The sequence below is a fragment of the Mustelus asterias genome, chromosome 14 (genome assembly GCF_964213995.1).
Source record: "Mustelus asterias chromosome 14, sMusAst1.hap1.1, whole genome shotgun sequence".
NCBI lineage: Eukaryota > Metazoa > Chordata > Chondrichthyes > Carcharhiniformes > Triakidae > Mustelus > Mustelus asterias.
Window position 1 is genome coordinate 95,851,616 of NC_135814.1, and position 20,899 is coordinate 95,872,514.

At 48.8% G+C, this 20,899-nt stretch overlaps 1 protein-coding gene across 1 annotated transcript in view; it reads left to right on the top strand.

Moving 5' to 3' along the window:
• LOC144503879 (ATP-dependent 6-phosphofructokinase, liver type-like) overlaps nt 1-20,899 on the top strand; it is a 71,592-nt gene that overhangs the window by 35,556 nt on the left and 15,137 nt on the right. Inside the window, exons 8-13 of the mRNA XM_078228906.1 lie at nt 4,882-4,977; nt 6,044-6,136; nt 9,617-9,742; nt 13,295-13,359; nt 16,477-16,540; nt 19,718-19,864. Coding sequence (XP_078085032.1) covers nt 4,882-4,977; nt 6,044-6,136; nt 9,617-9,742; nt 13,295-13,359; nt 16,477-16,540; nt 19,718-19,864 — 591 coding nt within the window. The remainder of the gene's footprint in view (nt 1-4,881; nt 4,978-6,043; nt 6,137-9,616; nt 9,743-13,294; nt 13,360-16,476; nt 16,541-19,717; nt 19,865-20,899) is intronic.

A 20,899-nucleotide genomic window follows, 5' to 3' on the forward strand; every position in this document is an offset into this window, starting at 1 on the left:
ATGACAAAAACCGTTTCTGTTAACATTGCACTTTCAAATGTAGTCAATTTCTAGGCTCAACCCAGAATTCCAAGCTGAGTTTTAAAATGTGGTCAGGTTAGCTTAAGTTAGCTTTAAAGCATGGCATAATTAGTTACATAGGCAGAAATACCTTGAAGCCTTTTAACCAGAGCAAATCATTCAGAGGTTCCCACACCACCTCTTTACTCAAAATGTTGATCACCTCTCTTAATGTTCCCTTATGTGGCTTGGTGCCAGGTTTTCTCTGCTCCTGTAATGCACCTTGGGGCGTTTTGCCACAATGAAGGTGCTATGTAAATGCAAGTTGTTGTTGGAAGGGGAAATGCAGACCGAAGGCTCAGTCGCTAATGGAGCCGAGGGTTGGGAGATCCTCGGTCAACCAGAGTCAGGAGAGGGGAGGGTGCGCCCTGGGATGTAGGGCCAGAGGAGGATACAGAGGAACCTTCCAATCCTGATTGTGTTGCCTCGACCTACTGTTTGAGAAGTCCCAGAACAAATGTAAACCCCAAACCCTGAGGAATTAGCGAGACATTTGATTGTGCTGTGACAAGCATGGATTGCAATATAGGTGGAAAGATACCCTGACATCAGCTTCCGCTGTTTATATGAGATTATCAGTAATTTGGTGGGAGGGGGTTCGGGGGAACCTTGTGAACCGACTTGTATTCAGCTACTGGCAGTAACGTCAGTAGGCCGGGATTATTCTATTCTGCGACATTGGTCAAATTTTGGAGACATTTGATATTCCATTAGATGCTGCGTCCTGTGTCTTGTACTGTACTGACACTCTTACAAGGATATAATTACCCACAATGGTCCTACAGTTGGGTCCAGTGTAAACCAACAAAGAAAGACTTGCATTAATGTAGTGCCTTTCGCGACCTTGGGATATCCCAAAACAAACTTTACAGCGAATCTTTGAAGTGCAGTGACTGTTGGTATGTAGGAAAACAGGAACCCATTTGCACACAGCAAGGTCAAACCCAATACTACAGGCCCCCCAACAGCCCAAGGGAAGTGGAAGAATGGATATGTCAGGAGATACTGGATAGGTGCAGGAAATATAGGGTTGTTGTAGTGGGAGACTTCAATTTCCCTGGTATAGACTGGAAATCGCTGAGGGCAGGGACTCTGGATGGTGAGGCATTTGTAAAATGTGTACAGGAGGGTTCGTTGGAACAATATGTGGACAGCCCAACTAGAGAGGGGGCTATACTGGACCTGGTGCTGGGGAATGAGCCCGGTCAGGTCTTCAAAGTTTTGGTTGGGGAACATGTGGCAAATAGTGACCACAATTCTGTTAGCTTTAGGATAGTGATGGAAAAGGATGAGTGGTGTCCCAAGGGTAAGGTGTTGGATTGGGGGAAGGCTAACTTTATTGGGATCAGGCAGAAATTGGCAGCTCTTGATTGGGAGAGGCTGTTTGAGGGTAAATCCACATCTGGTATGTGGCAGTCTTTTAAGGAACGGTTGTTAGGGCTACAGGACAAGCATGTGCCTGTAAAAAAGAAGGATAGGAAGGGTAGGATTAGAGAACCGTGGATAACCAGGGAAATTGAGGGACTGGTCAAAAGGAAAAGAGAGGCGTATGTTAGGTCCAAGCAGCTAAAAACGGAGGGAGCTCTGGAGGAGTATAATGAAAGTAGGAAAATACTCAAACGGGGAATTAGAAGAGCAAAAAGGGGTCACGAAATGTTCTTGGCAGACAGGATTAAGGAGAATCCCAAGGCATTTTATTCATACGTTAGGAACAAAAGGGTTGTTAGGGAAAAAATCGGACCTCTCAGGGACAAAAGTGGGGACTTATGCTTGGAGCCCAAAGAGGTAGGGGAGATCCTAAATGAATACTTTGCGTCGGTATTCACTAAGGAGAGGGATGTGTTGACTGGGAGTGTCTCGGAGGGGAGTGTTGAACCGTTGGAGAAAATCTCCATTACAAAGGAGGAAGTGTTAGGTTTGTTAGAGAATATAAAGACTGACAAATCCCCAGGGCCTGATGGAATCTATCCAAGGCTGCTCAGGGAGACGAGAGGTGAAATCGTTGGGCCTCTGACGCAAATCTTTGTCTCGTCACTGGAAACAGGTGAGGTCCCAGAGGATTGGAGGATAGCCAATGTGGTCCCGTTATTTAAGAAGGGTAGGAAGGATAACCCGGGTAATTATAGGCCGGTGAGCTTGACGTCCGTGGTGGGGAAGTTGTTGGAGAAGATTCTTAAAGATAGGATGTATGCGCATTTAGAAAGGAATAAACTCATTAACGATAGTCAACATGGTTTTGTGAGAGGGAGGTCATGCCTCACGAACCTGGTGGTGTTTTTTGAAGAAGTGACCAAAATGGTTGACGAAGGAAGGGCCGTGGATGTTGTCTATATGGACTTTAGTAAAGCATTTGACAAAGTCCCTCATGGTAGGCTAGTGAAAAAGGTTGGATCCCATGGGATAAAGGGGGAGGTGGCTAGATGGGTGGAGAACTGGCTTGGTCATAGAAGACAGAGGGTGGTAGTGGAAGGGTCTTTTTCCGGCTGGAGGCCTGTGACTAGTGGTGTACCGCAGGACTCTGTATTGGGACCTCTGCTGTTTGTGATTTATATAAATGATCTGGAAGAAGGAGTAACTGGGGTGATCAGTAAGTTTGCGGACGACACAAAACTGGCAGGACTTGCAGATAGTGAGGAACATTGTCAGAGGCTACAGAAGGATATAGATAGGCTGGAAATTTGGGCAAGGAAATGGCAGATGGAGTTCAATCCTGATAAATGCGAAGTGATGCATTTTGGTGGGAATAATGTAGGGAGGAGCTACACGATAAATGGAAGAACCATAAAGGGTGTAGAGACGCAGAGGGACCTGGGTGTGCAAGTCCACAGATCTTTGAAGGTGACGTCACAGGTGGAGAAGGTGGTGAAGAAGGCATATGGCATGCTTGCCTTTATAGGACGGGGCATAGAGTATAAAAGTTGGGGTCTGATGTTGCAGATGTATAGAACGTTGGTTCGGCCGCATTTGGAATACTGCGTCCAGTTCTGGTCGCCACACTACCAGAAGGACGTGGAGGCTTTGGAGAGAGTACAGAGGAGGTTTACCAGGATGTTGCCTGGTATGGAGGGGCTTGGTTATGAGGAGAGATTGGGGAAACTGGGGTTGTTCTCCTTGGAAAGACGGAGGATGAGGGGAGACTTAATAGAGGTGTATAAAATTATGAAAGGCATAGATAGGGTGAACGGTGGGAAGCTTTTCCCCGGGTCGGTGGTGACGTTCACGAGGGGTCATAGGTTCAAGGTGAAGGGGGGGAGGTTTAACACAGATATCAGAAGGACATATTTCACACAGAGGGTCGTGGGGGCCTGGAATGTGTTGCCGGGCAAGGTGGTGGAGGCGGACACACTGGGAACGTTTAAGACTTATCTAGACAGCTATATGAACGGAGTGGGAATGGAGGGATACAAAAGAGTGGTCTAGTTTGGACCAGGGAGCGGCGCGGGCTAATTGTTCCTGGTTTCTCGTTTCAAGGCTTCATTCTATGATCATCTTGCTGGTGCCAGTACAGAGTGAGACTGCGGATAGTTGGGAACCTGTCTCGGGGGCAGGGAATTCATATGGTGTTCGTGGAAGTGGAAATGACTAGGGTTGGGAAGCATTTTCCGATCGGGGCCATTGTGATCTCCTGGACTCGTTTCGATCGCCTCAGGGGGTCGGAGAGGAATTTCCCAGATTTTTTTTCCCCATATTGGCCCTGGTGTTTTTCACTCTGGGTTTTCGCCTCTCCCTGGAGATCACATGGTCTGGAATGGGGGGGTGGGGGTGAGTTAATAGGTTGTAATGAACAAAACATCGTAGCTGTGAGGGACAGCTCGGTGGATAGGATATTGGTATGTAGATAGGCTGGAAAATTGGGCGGGGATCCTGGATTCAGGATTCAATCCTGGACCGGGGAGCGGCGCGGGCTTGGAGGGCCGAAGGGCCTGTTCCTGTGCTGTATTGTTCTTTGTTCAATAACGATGTGGTAATGACCAGATAATTGGTGTTAGTTATATTGCTGGAGAGATAAATGTTTGCCAGGGGCACACTCCTTTACTCTGCTTCGAAATAGTTCAGTGGGATCTTCTCCGTCCATTTGAGAGGGCAGAAGGGGTTGAACGACCTCACCCCCGACAGTGCAGCCCTACTCCAATAATTGTACTGGAGTGCCAATGTGGCTTTCGTGTTCCAGTTCCTAGGCTGGGACTGTGAACCCCACGTCCCTGTGCGTCAGGAGGTGAAAGTACAGCATGCTGAGCCGGGGTACAGTGGTTAGCACTGCTGCTTCACAGCACCAGGGACCCGGGTTCGATTCCCAGCTTGGCTCACTCTCTGTGGAGTCTGCAGGTTCTCTCCACGTCAGCGTGGGTTTCCTCCGGGTGCTCCAGTTTCCTCCCACAGTCCGAAAGACGTGCTGGTTAGGTGCATTGATCCGAACAGGCGCCGGACTGTGGCAACTAGGGGAATTTCGCAGTAACTTCATTGCAGTGTTAATGTAAGCCTTACTTGTGACTAATAAATAAACTTTAACAGCAGGAGGCCACATATCAATCAATGTGCATTTTCTGTCCTGGAAATGGACCGACTCAGTTGCAGCAATTTTTAGTCTTCTAAGGAACTGAGTTTTATGTGACTTTTATGCAAATGGAATTAAAAATTCCAGGTTAGGTGCATTGGCCGTGCTAAATTCTCCCAGTGTACCTGAACAGGCGCCAGAGTGTGGCGACTAGGGGAATTTCACAGTAACTTCATTGCAGTGTTAATGTAAGGCTTGCTTGTGACGCTAATAAATAAATATTAACACCGCACTAACTGACCTGACCTGGCATGTCCTTCCCCCAGAGTCGCAGCAGAGGCTCCAGGCTGAACATCATCATCCTGGCAGAGGGAGCAATTGACTGGCAAGGGAATCCCATCAGCTCCAACTACGTAAAAGAGGTAAGCACAACATTATCAGCGTGCAAGCCTGACAGTGAGAGCCGCACTGATGTGGCATGAGGAATATCTCGTGCCCAGGTGTGTTCCTGTGTGCAATTGTCGTTTCCGTGACGGGACTGCAAGCTGTTTCAGGCACGAGGCAAGTGACTCCTGGTGTAAATCGGACAAATTGATTCTGGGCCTGGGTTCAGGTGTTAATCGAATTATTAATTCAGTGAAGTTCAGCATAAAGTCTCTGGCTATTTAGTTTCAAATTCATGATTATTTAATATGTTGGTTTCCATCTCTGGCAATTTTCTATTTAAATCCCAGTTCAAGGATATTTTATATACTGGAGTTTACAGAAGACAATTCCTGATTCTGAACTGAACAATAAGACAGTGTTTAGAATCTCATCCCATTCACACATTGGGTCTGAGATTTACACTTTGCACTGGAAGCTTGCTCACAAGCATGTGGAACTAACCTGCACTGACGTGCATTTTTAATCCTTATTCAGGAGGTGGGTGGCTGGTGACTTTGTATTTAGTTCATATTGAGAATGTTTTCATTGGGGATAGGTTGTGTCTAACAAAATTGTAAACTTGTTCTCAAGATCGGTCAGCACTACTGCCTCATAGCACTAGGGACCCGGGTTCGATTCCCAGCTTGGGTCACTGTCTGTGCGGAGTCAGCACATTCTCCCCACGTCCGTGTTGGTTTCCTCTGGGGGCTCCAGTTTCCTCCCACAGTTCAAAGATGCGTGGGTTAGATTGATTGGCCATGCTAAATTGACCCTTAGTGTCCTGGGATGTGTAGATTAGAGGGATCAGCGGGGTAGATTGCGGGGTAAGGGCCTGGGGTGGGATTGTTGTCAGTGCAGACTCGATGGGCCGAATGGCCTCCTTCTACACTGTAGGGTTTCTATGACATGCAAAGGAGATCTCTCCCTCTTCCCTTGCCCTGTGTGTTAACTGTATTTCAATGAGTCAGAGTTGCAAGGTTTACGAAACGTCCCTCTCTCTTACCTTGATTCTTGTCTCTCTGGTTCCTTCCTTCCGTCACTGATTTGTTGTTTCCCTCCTAGCTTGTTTCTAAGCGCCTTGGATTTGACACCCGGGTCACTGTCTTGGGGCATGTCCAGCGAGGAGGGACGCCCTCTGCCTTCGATCGGATTCTGGTAAGTGCACGTGTTTACTCTGGGCCTTTGTGAATGGCAGCTAACCGTGGACCCCCCCCTCACCACTCGCTGAGTAGTCAGCCCGCACCAATCAGGAGGTTGCAAGCTCCGAACCCAGTGTATGCTGCGTTAGGTCATTGCAGGCAGGAAGCAGTAATAGGAGATGCCACAACTGGCCTTGGGATCCATTGATTAGAACGGGGGGGTAAACAGCCAGGGACTCTGGTAAGTGAGGGCGGTGGCTGGGGGGGCAGGTTTGGCAGAGCTGCCCCCAGTGGTTGTTGACTCTTACCATTGAGGCTCACACATTAGAAATGGGTGTTTGTGGGAGATAGCCAAGGAACTGCACCTGTACACCACCCCGGGGGGGGCAAGAGAAAACGGGTGACAAGAGGAGAAAGGATGGCATTGACGCCAGCCTTGTTTACGGCACTGCTGCTTTGGAGCGTGACCGGGTGGTATGGCATATCTGAAGACAGTTTATCTGTGTCTTGTCGGCTGCACTCAGTCAGTAACACTCTCCTGTCTCAAGACAAGACCATGGGTGAAAGTCACTTCAGGATATAATCAAAGCCTGCAGTATTGTGGGAGTGCTGCACTGTTGAACATGCTAATCTCAAGATAAGATATTGAACCGATGCCATGTCTGCCGTCTTCCTTGATGCTATTCTGAAGAAGAGCAGGGGAGTTCCCTTGATAGGCCCGATCCAGAACAAATCATTTATCCTTATGCTGCTATTAATCAGTTGCCCTGTTTGCCAACCCAGCAACAGTGACAGTGTGTAAAATTCCATTGACTGTAATGTGCTCTGGGGCATCTCGAACGTGACAGGTGCTATGTAAGTACCCACGTTTTTTGTCTCTTTGACCATAGGAGTAACATAATTGAGAAAACTACGGTATGTCTCAAGTGCGTTCCAGCCAATGGAGTACTGTTGAAGTGTAATCATTGCGGGAATGTAGGAAATGCAGCAAGCTCCCACAAACGCCAGTGTGTTAACAACCAGATGACCAGTTGTAGTGACGTTGGCTGATTGTTAAAAACTGGCCAGAATACACAACCAGTTCTTCAAAATTGTGGCCATTCTGTGGAGATGTCAGCGTTGGACTGGGGTAAGCACAGTAAGAAGTTTCACAACACCAGGTTAAAGTCCAACAGGTTTATTTGGAATCACAAGCTTTCGGAGCGCTGCTCCTTTATCAGATCTTCTTATTGTACCCACTCTGTCCAACGCCAGCATCTCCACACCATGGACACCGCAAATCGCCGGCTCAAAGTGCAGAGGATCTCCAAGAAGATGATGCATATCGACACAGATGTCCAGTTTCTACAAAGGTGCAAGGATTCACCTGAGCAGTGCTCCGAAAGCTCGTGCTTCCAAATAAACCTGTTGGACTTTGGTGTTGTGAGACTTCTTACTGTGCTCCCAATTGTAGCCCAGAGTTGGATTTGAATCCTCCACCTTCTGACCACGGGACAGGTGAACTCCCCACTGAGCCACAGCTGACAGGCCAGCAGGAAAGGAACTAAAATGCATGGCAAATTAGATAGTGATTTTGATTCTGTTTCTCCAGCTGAGCTTCGCTGGCTAGTCTAGCCTTTATTGTCCATTTTTGATTGTCCTCGAGAAAGTGATGCTGAGCAGCCTTGAACAGTTCTTGAACCACGCAGTCCATGTGGTGTAGGTACACCCACAGTGCTGTTAGGGAGGGGGTTCCAGGAATTCACACCAGCGACAGTGAAAGAACGGCGATATATTTCCAAGTCAGGATGATGAGCAGCTTGGAGGGGAACCTCCAGGTGGTGGTGTTCCCATGTATCTGCTGCCCTTGTCCTTCTAGACGGTAGTGGTTGTGGGTTTGGAAGGTGCTGCCTAAGGAACCTTGGTGAGTTATAGATAAGCAAGACTTTTCTTTAAAAAAATCTTTTATTTGTGACTGTTTTTTCACACTTGTTTAGCACAAATAAAGAGGAACATTATAACCCTGTAAGCCAGGATAAATTTAAGAACAATCCTTCTTTATTTTGAACATCTCTAAGCTGCAGTATAAAACTTGCCTAATATAATGAGCTACCGTATAGTCAGAAGTTACCAGAATCAGATGCACTGCAGCAATTCACCAAAGATCCTCAGACAGAACCTTCCAAACCCACGACCACTTCCATCTAGAAGGACAAGGGCAGCAGATACCTGGGAACACCACCACCTGCAAGTTCCCCTCCAAGCCACTCACCATCCTGACTTGGAAATATATCACCGTTCCTTCGCAGTCGCTGGGTCAAAATCCTGGAATTCCCTCCCTCATGGCATTGTGGGTCAACCCACAGCAAATGGACTGCAGCGATTCAAGAAGGCAACTCACCCCCATCTTCTCAAGGGGCAACTAGGGATGGGCAATAAATGCTGGCCTAGCCAGCGACGCCCGTGTCCCGCGAATAAAAAAAAACAAACAGTGCTGTTATCTGAATGGCAAAAGAAATTTACGGTGATTTGGAAAGTGTTGGGGGGTAGAATACTCTGAGACGGGGGTCGGGCGGGGGCTGTTCTCCTGACATATTTTCAGCAGAAGCAACCACTTCTGCTCCTTCTTCAGGACACGGGCTGAGATCTGGATATTTCCCTCGGAACCTCCAGGCCGGCTTGAAGCAGCAACACCCAACTCCTCTTTAACCCCCGCCCCTATAGCATCATCATACACAAATATTTGTGAAGTATATATTTAGAATTTGGCTGAAATATGAAACAGCGCTAGAATTTAATGTAGAATATGTATTAAATTGCAACCATGATGTGCGACGTGTCCAGTGTTTCTATTTAGTAGCATAGTCACCATTGCCAAGGTTCTTCAGGTATGTTTCATGTCGACAGGAATTCTCTGGTCATTCACGCTGACGCAACTCTTCGGTTCCGCGGGTGGGGTGACCATTGACAGCGGCAGGACTGGGGAATCCCGCCGCTAGCAAACAACGCACCACCTCTCGCCGGCAGGAAACACACGGCTGGGAGGTTGGAGAATCTCACCCGCGATGTTTCATAATCTATCAGTTTTGCAGAGCGGGATTACCCTCAGCATCTCTGCATCTTTTGTATAGCATTTGCAGCACAGAAACGGGGCCATTCAACCCAGCCAGTGTTCCCTCTATTATCTTTCTCTCTGCCAATGGGAAAAAGATGTACAAGTCTGAGGTCACGTACCAACCAACTCAAGAACAGCTTCTTCCCTGCTGCTGTCAGACTTACCTTGCATTAAGTTGATCTTTCTCTACACCCTAGGTATGACTGTAACACTACACTCTGCACCCTCTCTTTCCTCCTCTATGAACGGTATGCTTTGTCTATATAGCGCGCAAGAAACAATACTTTTCACTATATACCAATACATGTGACAATAATAAATCAAATCAACCTATCCCCATCTATATTCCTTCCTCTCTTTGCTTGTCTCCTGTTTGATGATCTTGTTTCATTTCATTCTCAGAGCAGCAAGATGGGCATGGAGGCTGTACTCACCCTCCTGGACGCTTCGCCAGAGACTTCATCCTGTGTGGTCAGCCTGTCCGGTAACCAGGCTCTGCGGCTGCCGCTGATGGAGTGTGTGCAGCTGGTGAGTATCGGATCCTCTCCCTGTCGAGGTTTCTTGCTGAGAACAGGCATGCCATCCCGCCCGTTGAAACCTGTTATTTTGATTGGGTTCCTCCTCCTCCCTCCATTCATCACCTTGATTAACTTGCGATCCCATTCACTCAACACCAACCTCCAATGTTCGGACCGAAGGACAGTAGATCGGAATGTTTTCTGAATGACGAGAAGCTAGGAACTGTGTAGCGACAGAGGGATTTAGGATTCCGTGCACAGAGATCTCCAGTAGCCAGTGGACAGGTATAATGGAATGTCAGCCTTGATTACAAGGGAGCTGGAATACAAAAGGGGTGGAGATGATGTTACACTGCTACAGAACTCTGGTTAGACTGCCTCTGGAGTACATAGGGTGGCACAGTGGTTAGCACTGCTGCCTCATGGTGCCAGGGCCCCAGGTTCGATTCCCAGCTTGTGTGACTGTGTGGAGTTTGCATGTGTCTGCGTGGGTTTCCTCCGGGTGCTCAGGTTTCCTCCCACAGTCCGAAAGACGTGCTGGTTAGGTGCATTGGCCGTGCTAAATTTTCCCTCAATGTACCCAAACAGGCACCGGAGTGTGGCGACTGGGGGATTTTCACAGTAACTTCATTGCAGAGTTAATGTAAGCCTACTTGTGACACTAATAAATAAACTTTGTATTCAGTTCCGGGCGCCATATCTCAGGAAGGATTTATTGGCCTTGGAGGAGGTGTGATGAAGATTCACCCAAATGATACCGGAGTTTAAAATGCTCATTATGAAGACCGGTCACATAGACTGGGCTTGTATTCCCTTAATTATGAAAAATCTAACTGATCTCATAGATGCTTTGATAAGGTAGGTCGAGAGAGAGATTATTTTCTCTGACAGGGAAATCCAGAACAATCTTAAATAATAATCTTAAAATGAGACCAAGGTCATTGAGATCTCATTGAGGGCGGCGCAGTGGTTAACACTGCTGCGTCACAGTGCCAGGGACCCGGGTTCGATTCCTGGCTTGGGTCACTGTCTGTGCGGAGTTTGCACGCTCTCCCCGTGTCAGCGTGGGTTTCCTCCGGATGCTCCGCTTTCCTCCCACAGTCCAAATATGTGTGGGTTAGGTACATTGGCCATGCTAAATTGCCCCTAGGTGTCCCAGGATGCATAGCTTAGAGGGATTAGCGAGGTAAACGTGACGGTATAGGGCCTGAGTGGGGTTATGGTCAGTGCAGACTTGATGGGCTGAATGGCCTCCTTCTGCACTGTAGGGATTCTATGATTCTAGGTGGTGATGTCAGGAAGCACTTCTCCAAACAAAGAATAGTGGAAATCTGGGAAACTCTCCTGTCCAAATTGCCATCGAGGCTGCGGTGATTGTAGATTCCTGAACTAAACATTGTCACTTGGTGGTACAAAACTTGAATATTGCTGAAAACATGTTGCTGAGGATTTTCTTCTAGCATTCATTAGGACAAAGGCAGGAATGCCAAATTTCAAACAACCAGGACAGTAATTGTTGTGGTCCTTCGAAATTTGGCATTCTTCTGTTTGTCCTGGTTGAAAAGCTTTAGCAATACCTCTCTCTTTTCAGTAATAAAACTGAAATTGTTAGTTTTCTTATTGGGTAGGGATAGGAAGGAATATGGGGTGGCACGGTGGTTAGCACCGCTGCCTCACAGCGCCAGGGAGCCAGGTTCGATTCCAGCCTCGGGTCACTGTCTGTGCGGAGATTGCACATTCTCCCCGTGTCTGCGCGGGTTTCCTCCGGGTGCTCCGGTTTCCTCCCACAATCCGAAAGACATGCTAGTCAGGTGCATTGGCCATGCTAAATTCTCCCTCAGTGTAACCCGAACAGGCGCCGGAGTGTGACGACTGGGGGATTTTCACAGTATCTTCATCGCAGTGTTAATGTAAACCTACTTGTGACACTAATAAATGAACTTTAAGGCAGATAATTGGAGTTGATGTACAGATCAGTCATGATAAAGTAAAGTAAAAATAAAATTTATTTATTAGTCACATGTAGGTTTACATTCACACTGTAATGAAGTTACTGTGAAAATCCCCCAGTCGCCACACCGCGGTGCCTGTTCGGGTACACTGAGGGAGAATTTAGAATGGCCAATTCACTTAAACTGCACATCTTTGGACTGAGGGGAAACCGGAGCACCCGGAGGAAACCCACGCAGGCACGGGGAGAACATGCAGACTCCGCACAGACAGTGACCCAAGCCGGGAATTGAACCCAGATCCCTGGCGCTATGAGGCAGCAGTGCTAACCACTGTGCTACCGTGCCGCCCATAATGATGTAACTCAATGGCAGAGCAGTTGCAAGAGGCTGAATGGCCTAACGTTTAATGTATTTTCTTCATAGACACTGGGGCCTGCAGTGCTGATTCTGTATATCTCCATTCCACACACTTCCTCTGTATCCTCACAGTGCTGCTGTATAAAATGCTTTCTGCATATTAAGTTACATGATGAGTGTCTCTTATGAGAAGGCAGTTTAGCCTCCTGTGCCAAACCATGCTGTCCCCAAGGTCAAAAGCTGACTTTTAGCATTACTTAAATAAGAGGAATTTAACCCTAATCCCCAAGTGATTGAATTACTGCTTTAAAAAAGTTATTTTTAAGATGATGTTAGTCATATACAAACAAACTAAGCAGAGCTCCCATTATATCCCATCAATTAACAACTTGCATTTGTATAGCACCTTCAGCACAGTAAAACATCTCCCAAGGTGCTTCAGAGGAGAATTGCCAGGTAAAGTTTGGACATGGAGCCACATAAGAAGATAGGAGGACGAGTGGCCAAAAACCTAGTCAAGCAGGTAGGCTTGAAGCAGTGTCTTGTAGGAGGAGAGAGGCGGAGAGACAGGAAAGTTGAGATAGGGAATTCCAGCAGCTGAGCCTCTAGGGAGCTGGCGGCTGACAGGGAATTGAAAATAAATCGGGATTGTGCAAAAGACCAGAAGTGGAGGAGCGCCAAGAATCCAGAGGGCTGGTGATTGCAGAGAATGGAGAGGGGCAAGTGGAACCACAGAGCACAATATCAAAATGGAGGCGATTAAAACACTTCATGGCGTAGTAATAAGCCACAGGCCGAGGCCCCAGGCTAGATTCCTGCTCGATTCCTGGCCGATTTCTGGCAACCTTGCCTCTCCTGAGTGAGTGAGGGGGGAAATCAGTGAGGGAGAGTGGAATATAGTCTTGTTCTTGTCCGTGCATCACTGACCTCTGCACTGTGATGAAGACAGCCAATGGACACACCAGGGAGCAAAATGGTGAACCTATTCTTTATAGATATGGTTTGATTTTGTTCTATCCAGTTCACTGAGGAAGTGTTCCCTGTGTCGCTGCGCAATCAGAGGGATGACATGATCCCCCGGCTCTTTTCTCAAATACCTATTGAAGGACGACAGGGATCTGTGGATTTCTAAGAGCCACCTTCAGCAGAGAAGGTGGAAGGAGGGGAGAACTGAGGCAGAGGGTTTAATTTTTGACGCTTTGGCTAAAAAAATGGTGATTTCTTAATTTCTACATTTTTTGTTTTGTTTGAAGACCAAGGACGTTCAGAAAGCGATGAACGAGAAGAGGTTTGATGAAGCCATCACTCTGCGTGGCCGGTAAGAGTTCCTGTTCCTTTTTTTTAATCCATGTCCCGGATATCGTCAAACCAACAGAAGAGGAAAGGATTTGCAGTTCTGTAGCGTTACTCCGCACCTCCCAATGTCCTTCACGACCGGTGAAACACATTAAAAGCCTATTCGTGACATAGGAGATGTGCCGGTCAGTTTGTTCACAGCAAGATCCCACAAATAGCGATGTGATAATCCTTTGTGATAATGTGGATCGAAGGATAAATGTTGGCCCTGTGCCCTTGGCGAAGTCCTCGACAGTACTTCAAAATAGTGTCAGAGCATCTTGTGCATCCACGTGGGAGGACAAGGTGAAGGCTCAAGTTATTTTCTCATCGGGAACACAGAAGTTCCCTTCTCCCTCAGTCTGAAGTCCCTGGAGTTCAGTCAGCGAAGTCTTCACTGTCGCTTGGTTTGCAACTTCTTTTGTGACCTTCAGAAATGGCGGTGGGAATTCTCCTATCCTGTCCGCCACTGGAATTTTAGCGGGCGGGGTGCGGAGAATGTGAAACACCGTTGATGGTCAGGCAGGAATTTCCGGGTTTTAGACCAGCGCGGCCGGAGAATTCTATCCGGCATCTTTTACATGGTTTGAAACAATATTGAGCAGCTTTTATCGTTTTCAAGTTTAAATATTTTGTATCCTGGGTGAGGAAACAGAGCTTGCTTGAGGCGGCACTCTGGCACAGTGGTCGGCACTGCTGCCTCAAAGCGCCAGGGGCCTGGGTTCGATTCCCGGCTCGGGTCACCGTCTGTGCGGAGTCGGCACCTTCTCCCCGTGTCTGTGTGGGTTTCCTCCGGGTGCTCCGGTTTCCTCCCACAGTCCAAAGATGTGCGGGTTAGGTTGATTCGTTATGCTAAATCACCACTTAAGAGTCAGGGGGACTAGCAGGGTAAGTGTGTGGGGCTGCGGGTATAGGGGCTGGGTGGGATTGTGGTCGGTGCAGGCTTGATGGGCCAAATGGCCTCCTGCACTGTAGGGATTCTATGGTTTGCCAGGAGAGATTCTGAGTTGACTTCTGTGAACAAGTTGAATTGACACAACATTCTTTCAACGCATTGAGCTCAATAATTCCTTCCCCAGTGACAGGATATTTACAGAGCCAGTGATTAATGAAGATTGTGATACCTTTTTAAGCAATTGTCACCAACACATGCTGTGTAATGAACACCTCAGGGACCGGTAGATGGCGAACACGACTCACTGAGGCAGTATTAGAGAGCTTTACTCCATATCTCAACATGGTTCCATGGACAGCACCTTTCCTTGCAACTCAAAGTTGGGGGTTCAAATCCCAGTCCAAAAGAATCATAGAATCCCTACAGCGCAGAAGGAGAGCATTCGGCCCATCAAGCTGAATGGCCTCCTTCTGTGCTGTAAGGGTTCTATGAGGCAGAAGTGCTAACCACTGTGCCATGAGCGACATGGTGGCACAGTGGTTAGCACTGCTGCCTCACAGCGCCAGGGACCCAGGTTCAATTCCGGCCTCCGGTTACTGTCTGTGTGGAGTTTGCACGTTCTCCCCGTGTCTGCGTGGGTTTCCTCCGGGTGCTCCAGTTTCCTCCCACAGTCCAAAGATGTGCGGGTTAGGTTGATTGGCCAGGTAAATGCCCCATAGTGTCAGGAGAACTAGTGGGGTCAAGGGGATAGGGCCTGGGTGGGATTGTGTGGTCGGTGCGGACTTGATGGTCCGAATGGCCTCTTTCTGCACTGTAGGGATCTTTTGATTCTATGAAGCCTGCACCAACAACAATCCCACCCAGGCCCCATCCCCGTAGCCCCAAGTATTTACCCTGCTAATCCCCCAACACCAAGGGGCAATTTAGCATGGCCAACCTAACCTACACATCTTTGGAGCGTTTGAGCAAAAGCCCAAGCCATAACTCCCAGTGCTGAGGGAGTGCTGTCCTATCAGAGGTGCTACCTTTCACATAAAGGAAACTGCAAGACTGAGGCAGTTTCTCCACTTCTCCGAGGTGGGCACAAAATATTACATGGGATTGTTTGAACAGGAGGTCTGTGCTGTGCCAATATTTATCACCGAACCACAAAAACATTATCTGGACGTTATCACGTTGCAATGTATGGGGGTTTGTGCACAAACTGGCCACCGTATTTTCCACATTACAGCTCTGCTAATGCAACAATATGGCGGAGGGGGAGATGCACTCTTTATCCCCAGACACGGGATACATCTCCCTCCATATTGCTGGGCTAAAGACAAGAACCTCCTGCGAGTGAACCTAATGATTACCCAGAAAACACACACACACAAATTACAATAACCCATCAACAAAACCAACAGGAGCTTGTTGATAGAAGTGAAAACTCTGACGCACTGTTTTTTTTAAATATTTATTTGTGGGACATGGGCGTCGCTGGCTGGCCAGCATTTATTGTCCATCCCGAGTTGCCCTTGGAGGGTAGTTGGGAGTCAACCACATTGCTGCGGCTCTCGAGTCACATGTAGGCCAGACCAGGTAAGGACAGCAGATTTCCTTCGCTAAAGAACATTGGTGAACTAGATGGGCTTCTCCGACAATAGTTTCACGGTCATCAGTAGATCATTAATTCCATTAATCCCATCTGCCGTGGTGGGATTCGAACCCCCGGTCCCCAGAACATTAGCTCAGTTTTTGGATCAATAGTGTAGCCATTGGCTTCATGCATGCTGGTAACCAAACCCAACACACTTAAAGAACAACATCCACTCTCCCATACAAGGGGACATGTATTATAGAATCCCTACAGTGCAGAAGGACTGTCCCATCGAGTCTACACCGACCACAATCCCACCCACGCCCTATTCCCGTAACCCCACATATTTACCCTGCTAATCCTCCTGACACTAGGGTTAATTTAGCATGGCCAATCAACCTCACTCGCACATCTTTGTGTGTAAGGAGTTTTCCCCTGACTGTTCCTGACCTGGAGACTGCTTGCTGGGGTGATGTATATGGAGTTCTCCATTACTGTATCTGATTTTTACCCAGTGAATTTAACAACATAAATTTGCAGCACTGCGGTCACCCCGGATGCTTTGTGACGCCAACCGAGTAGACATGAGATCCTAATGGAGGACTCTATTGTTCCCTTTGCTACAGGAGCTTTGAGAATAACTGGAACATCTACAAGCTGTTGGCCCACCAGAAACCTGCTCTGACCAAGGTAAGCTCAAAGCGTTAATGCTGCTGCCACATTGGGCCTCCCGACTACGGAAACCCCTGGCGCTCCCCACTCTCGGTTGCTATTTGCGTTCTACATTGAGGGAATCCCCCATGTGAGGTGCGATGGCAGGTGCAGGGAGGGTATAAAGTGCTGGGTACAGGGGGATAGGTGGACACTGCTCCAGCACACCTCACTAAGTGATCTACACCTGGTGTCAGAGGTTACCAAACTGCATACCAGAATTTCTGGGAGTTTTGCAAAGGAGTGCAGCTTTTTTACAGTTGGATTGAGTTCTGGTTAGACCCCATCTGGAGTTCCGCATTCAGTTCTGGGCACCGCCTAGTACAAAGCAGCCCTGGAGTGCGCGTGGAGCATATTCACCAGAATTATACTGGGACTAATGGGTTAAATTATGACAGTAAGAAGTTTAACAACACCAGGTTAAAGTCCAACAGGTTTATTCGGTAGCAAAAGCCACACAAGCTTTCGGAGCTCCAAGCCCCTTCTTCAGGTAAGTGGGAATTCTGTTCACAAACAGGTCATATAAAGACACAGACTCAATTTACATGAATAATGGTTGGAATGCGAACACTGTAGGGATCTTTTGATTCTATGAAGCCTGCACCAACAACAATCCCGCCCAGGCCCCATCCCCGTAGCCCCAAGTATTGACCCTGCTAATCCCCCAACACCAAGGGGCAATTTAGGGCAGAAGTATTCGCATTCCAACCATTATTCATGTAAATTGAGTCTGTGTCTTTATATGCCCTGTTTGTGAACAGAATTCCCACTCACCTGAAGAAGGGGCTTGGAGCTCCGAAAGCTTGTGTGGCTTTTGCTACCAAATAAACCTGTTGGACTTTAACCTGGTTTTGTTAAACTTCTTACTGCGTTCACCCCAGTCCAACGCCGGCATCTCCACATCATTTAAATTATGACAACAGGTTGCATAGACTGAACTTGTATAGCTTTCAGTGTAGAAGATGGAGGAGTGCTGTAATTGAGTTGTTTAAGAAGATTTAAGAGCTTGATAGGATAGATAGAAACTATTTTCTCTGGTGAGAAAACACGGGGACATAACCTTAACATTGGAGCGAGACTGCCCTCAATATTTCAGGGAGCATTTCTTCACACTCAAGGTAGTGGAAATCTGGAACTCTCTCCAAAAAGCAATTGAGGCTGGAGGAGAGGGGTCCACTGAACATTTCAGAACCAAGAACGATGGATTTATGTTAGGCAATGGTGCCAAGGGAACCAGGACAGGGAAATGGAGCCAAGATACAGATCAGTCATGATTTAAATTGGGGTACAGCAGGCTCGAAGCAGCTTTTTCTTATTCCGATGATCCGAAGCTAACCGGAGCTGAGGGTGCACACTTCCATGGTGCATGGGTAGCACAGTGGCTAGCACTGCTGCCTCACAGCGCCAGGGACCAGGGTTCGATTCCCGGCTTGGGTCACTGTCTGTGTGGAGTTTGCACATTCTCCCCGTGTCTGCGTGGGTTTCCTCCGGGTGCTCCGGTTTTCTCCCACAATCCGAAAGATGTGCGGGTTAGGTGGATTGGCCGTGGGTTACATAAGATGGATTATAGAATCCCTACAGTGCAGAAGGAGGCCATTCAGCCCATCGAGTCTGCACCGACTACAATCCCACCCAGGCCCTATCCCTGTAATCCCCACATATTTACCCCGGTAATCCCTCTAACTGGGACACTAAGGGGCAATTTAGCATGTCCAATGCATCTAACCCGCATATCTTTGGACTGTGGGAGGAAACCGGAGCACCCGGAGGAAACCCACGCAAACACGGGGTGAACTTGCAAAATCCACACAGACAGTGACCTAAACCAGGAATCGAACCCAGGTGCTGTGAGGCAGCAGTGCTAACCACTGTACCACCATGCTGCCATTAATGTTAAGAAGGAGGCCATTCAGCCCCTCGAATACATGCCAGCTCTCTGCAAGGGCAATTTAATTAGCCCCACTACCCTGCCCTTTCCCCAGAGTTCTGTCACTTTGGTTCCATTTTATCCAGTTTAAAGCCGCCATTGACTCTGCATCCACCGCACACTCAGGGTGGAATTTTACCGACACATCCGCCCGAGGTTCGTACAATCCCACCCGAGGCCAACGGAGAATGCCGTTCCCCGAGTCTTGCCCACTGCCGGAATCTGGGCAGGCATGTCGGTAAAATTCCAGCCACTGCACCCCCAGATCCTAAACACACTCTGCATTTGACAAAAAACCTTCCTCAGGGAATTATCTCAGAGTAAGGGGGTCGCCCATTTAAGACAGAGTGTTGAGGAATTCCCTCTCTGAAGGTAGTGAGTCTGTCCTGCAGAGGGCTGGAGAGGCTGGGTTGAGTATGTTCAAAGCCCAAGATAGACAGATTTATAATCAGTCAGGGAATTGTGGGTTATGGGGATAAGGCGGGAAAGTGGAGTCATGATCTCATGGAGCAGACTCGATGGGCCGAATGGCCTACTTCTGCTCCTATGTTTTATGCCCTTAAGTTGCCTGTGGGGCGACACGGTGGCACAGTGGTTAGCACTGCTGCCTCACAGCGCCAGGGACCCGGGTTTGATTCCCAGCTTGGGTCACTGTCTGTGTGGAGTTTGCACATTCTCCCCGTGTCTGCATGGGTTTCCTCCGGGTGCTCCTGTTTCCTCCCACGGTCCGAAAGACGTGCTGGTTAGGTGCATTGGCCATGCTAAATTCTCCCTCTGTGTACCCGAACAGGCACCGGAGTGTGGCGACTAGGGGATTTTCACACTAACTTCATTGCAGTGTTAACGTAAGCCTACTTGTGACAGTAATAAATAAACTTAATTTAAACATTCTTTTGGCAATCACCTGGGATTGAGTGGCCAACCTGGGAGTATGTGGGGCTGGAGGTGAAGCCGGAGAGCCCTGATCAGACTAGCTGCTCGGTTATTGGACACACAAGCTCTGTCACATCGAGCTGTCCAGTTAAAGGCGACAAGCTGGTGCTGTGATGGTTATCCGAGCTGCGATACAGGAAGCTGGTAGGGGATTGGCCTGTAATTGAGAATGACCCACACTGACATCTCACATTGTAGGTGCGCCCCCTGCTATCCTCCCTCCGAGCAGTGAGCTAGTGAGAAGGTGCACTGCAATGCCCGTGTTGATACGCCTCTGCCTTTTGCCCGCCTCACAGAGTAACTTCAACCTCGCCATCGTGAATATTGGAGCGCCCGCCGCGGGGATGAACGCCGCCGTGCGTTCGGCGGTCCGAGTCGGGCTGTCAGCGGGTCACACCGTCTACACCGTGAGCGATGGGCTGGAGGGGTTTGCTGCGGGACAGGTACGTGGCTGTGTTGTTCCCGGGAGACGCCACCCCCACCGTCTGGTCTGTGTGAACGCCGGGAGGGATTGGCAGCAACAAATGGCAGAGGATTAACTAACTCTATCTAGGTGGGCGTTAGCAGATCCCCCGTGGCATTGCTCACTGTGATGGAGGAGACGCTGTTCAGTCTGAGTAGGTGGTGCAGCCCTCCTGTGGCATTGCTCACTGTGATGGAGGAGACGCTGTTCAGTCTGAGTAGGTGGTGCAGCCCTCCTGTGGCATTGCTCACCGTGATGGAGGAGACGCTGTTCAGTCTGAGTAGGTGGTGCAGCCCTCCTGTGGCATTGCTCACCGGGATGGAGGAGACGCTGTTCAGTCTGCGTAGATGGTGCAGCCCTCCTGTGGCATTGCTCACCGTGATGGAGGAGACGCTGTTCAGTCTGCGTAGATGGTGCAGCCCTCCTGTGGCATTGCTCACCGTGATGGAGGAGACGCTGTTCAGTCTGAGTAGGTGGTGCAGCCCTCCTGTGGCATTGCTCACCGTGATGGAGGAGACGCTGTTCAGTCTGCGTAGATGGTGCAGCCCTCCTGTGGCATTGCTCACCGTGATGGAGGAGACGCTGTTCAGTCTGAGTAGGTGGTGCAGCCCTCCTGTGGCATTGCTCACCGTGATGAAGGAGACGCTGTTCAGTCTGCGTAGATGGTGCAGCCCTCCTGTGGCATTGCTCACCGTGATGGAGGAGACGCTGTTCAGTCTGAGTAGGTGGTGCAGCCCTCCTGTGGCATTGCTCACCGTGATGGAGGAGACGCTGTTCAGTCTGAGTAGGTGGTGCAGCCCTCCTGTGGCATTGCTCACCGTGATGGAGGAGACGCTGTTCAGTCTGCGTAGATGGTGCAGCCCTCCTGTGGCATTGCTCACCGTGATGGAGGAGACGCTGTTCAGTCTGAGTAGGTGGTGCAGCCCTCCTGTGGCATTGCTCACCGTGATGGAGGAGACGCTGTTCAGTCTGAGTAGATGGTGCAGCCCTCCTGTGGCATTGCTCACCGTGATGG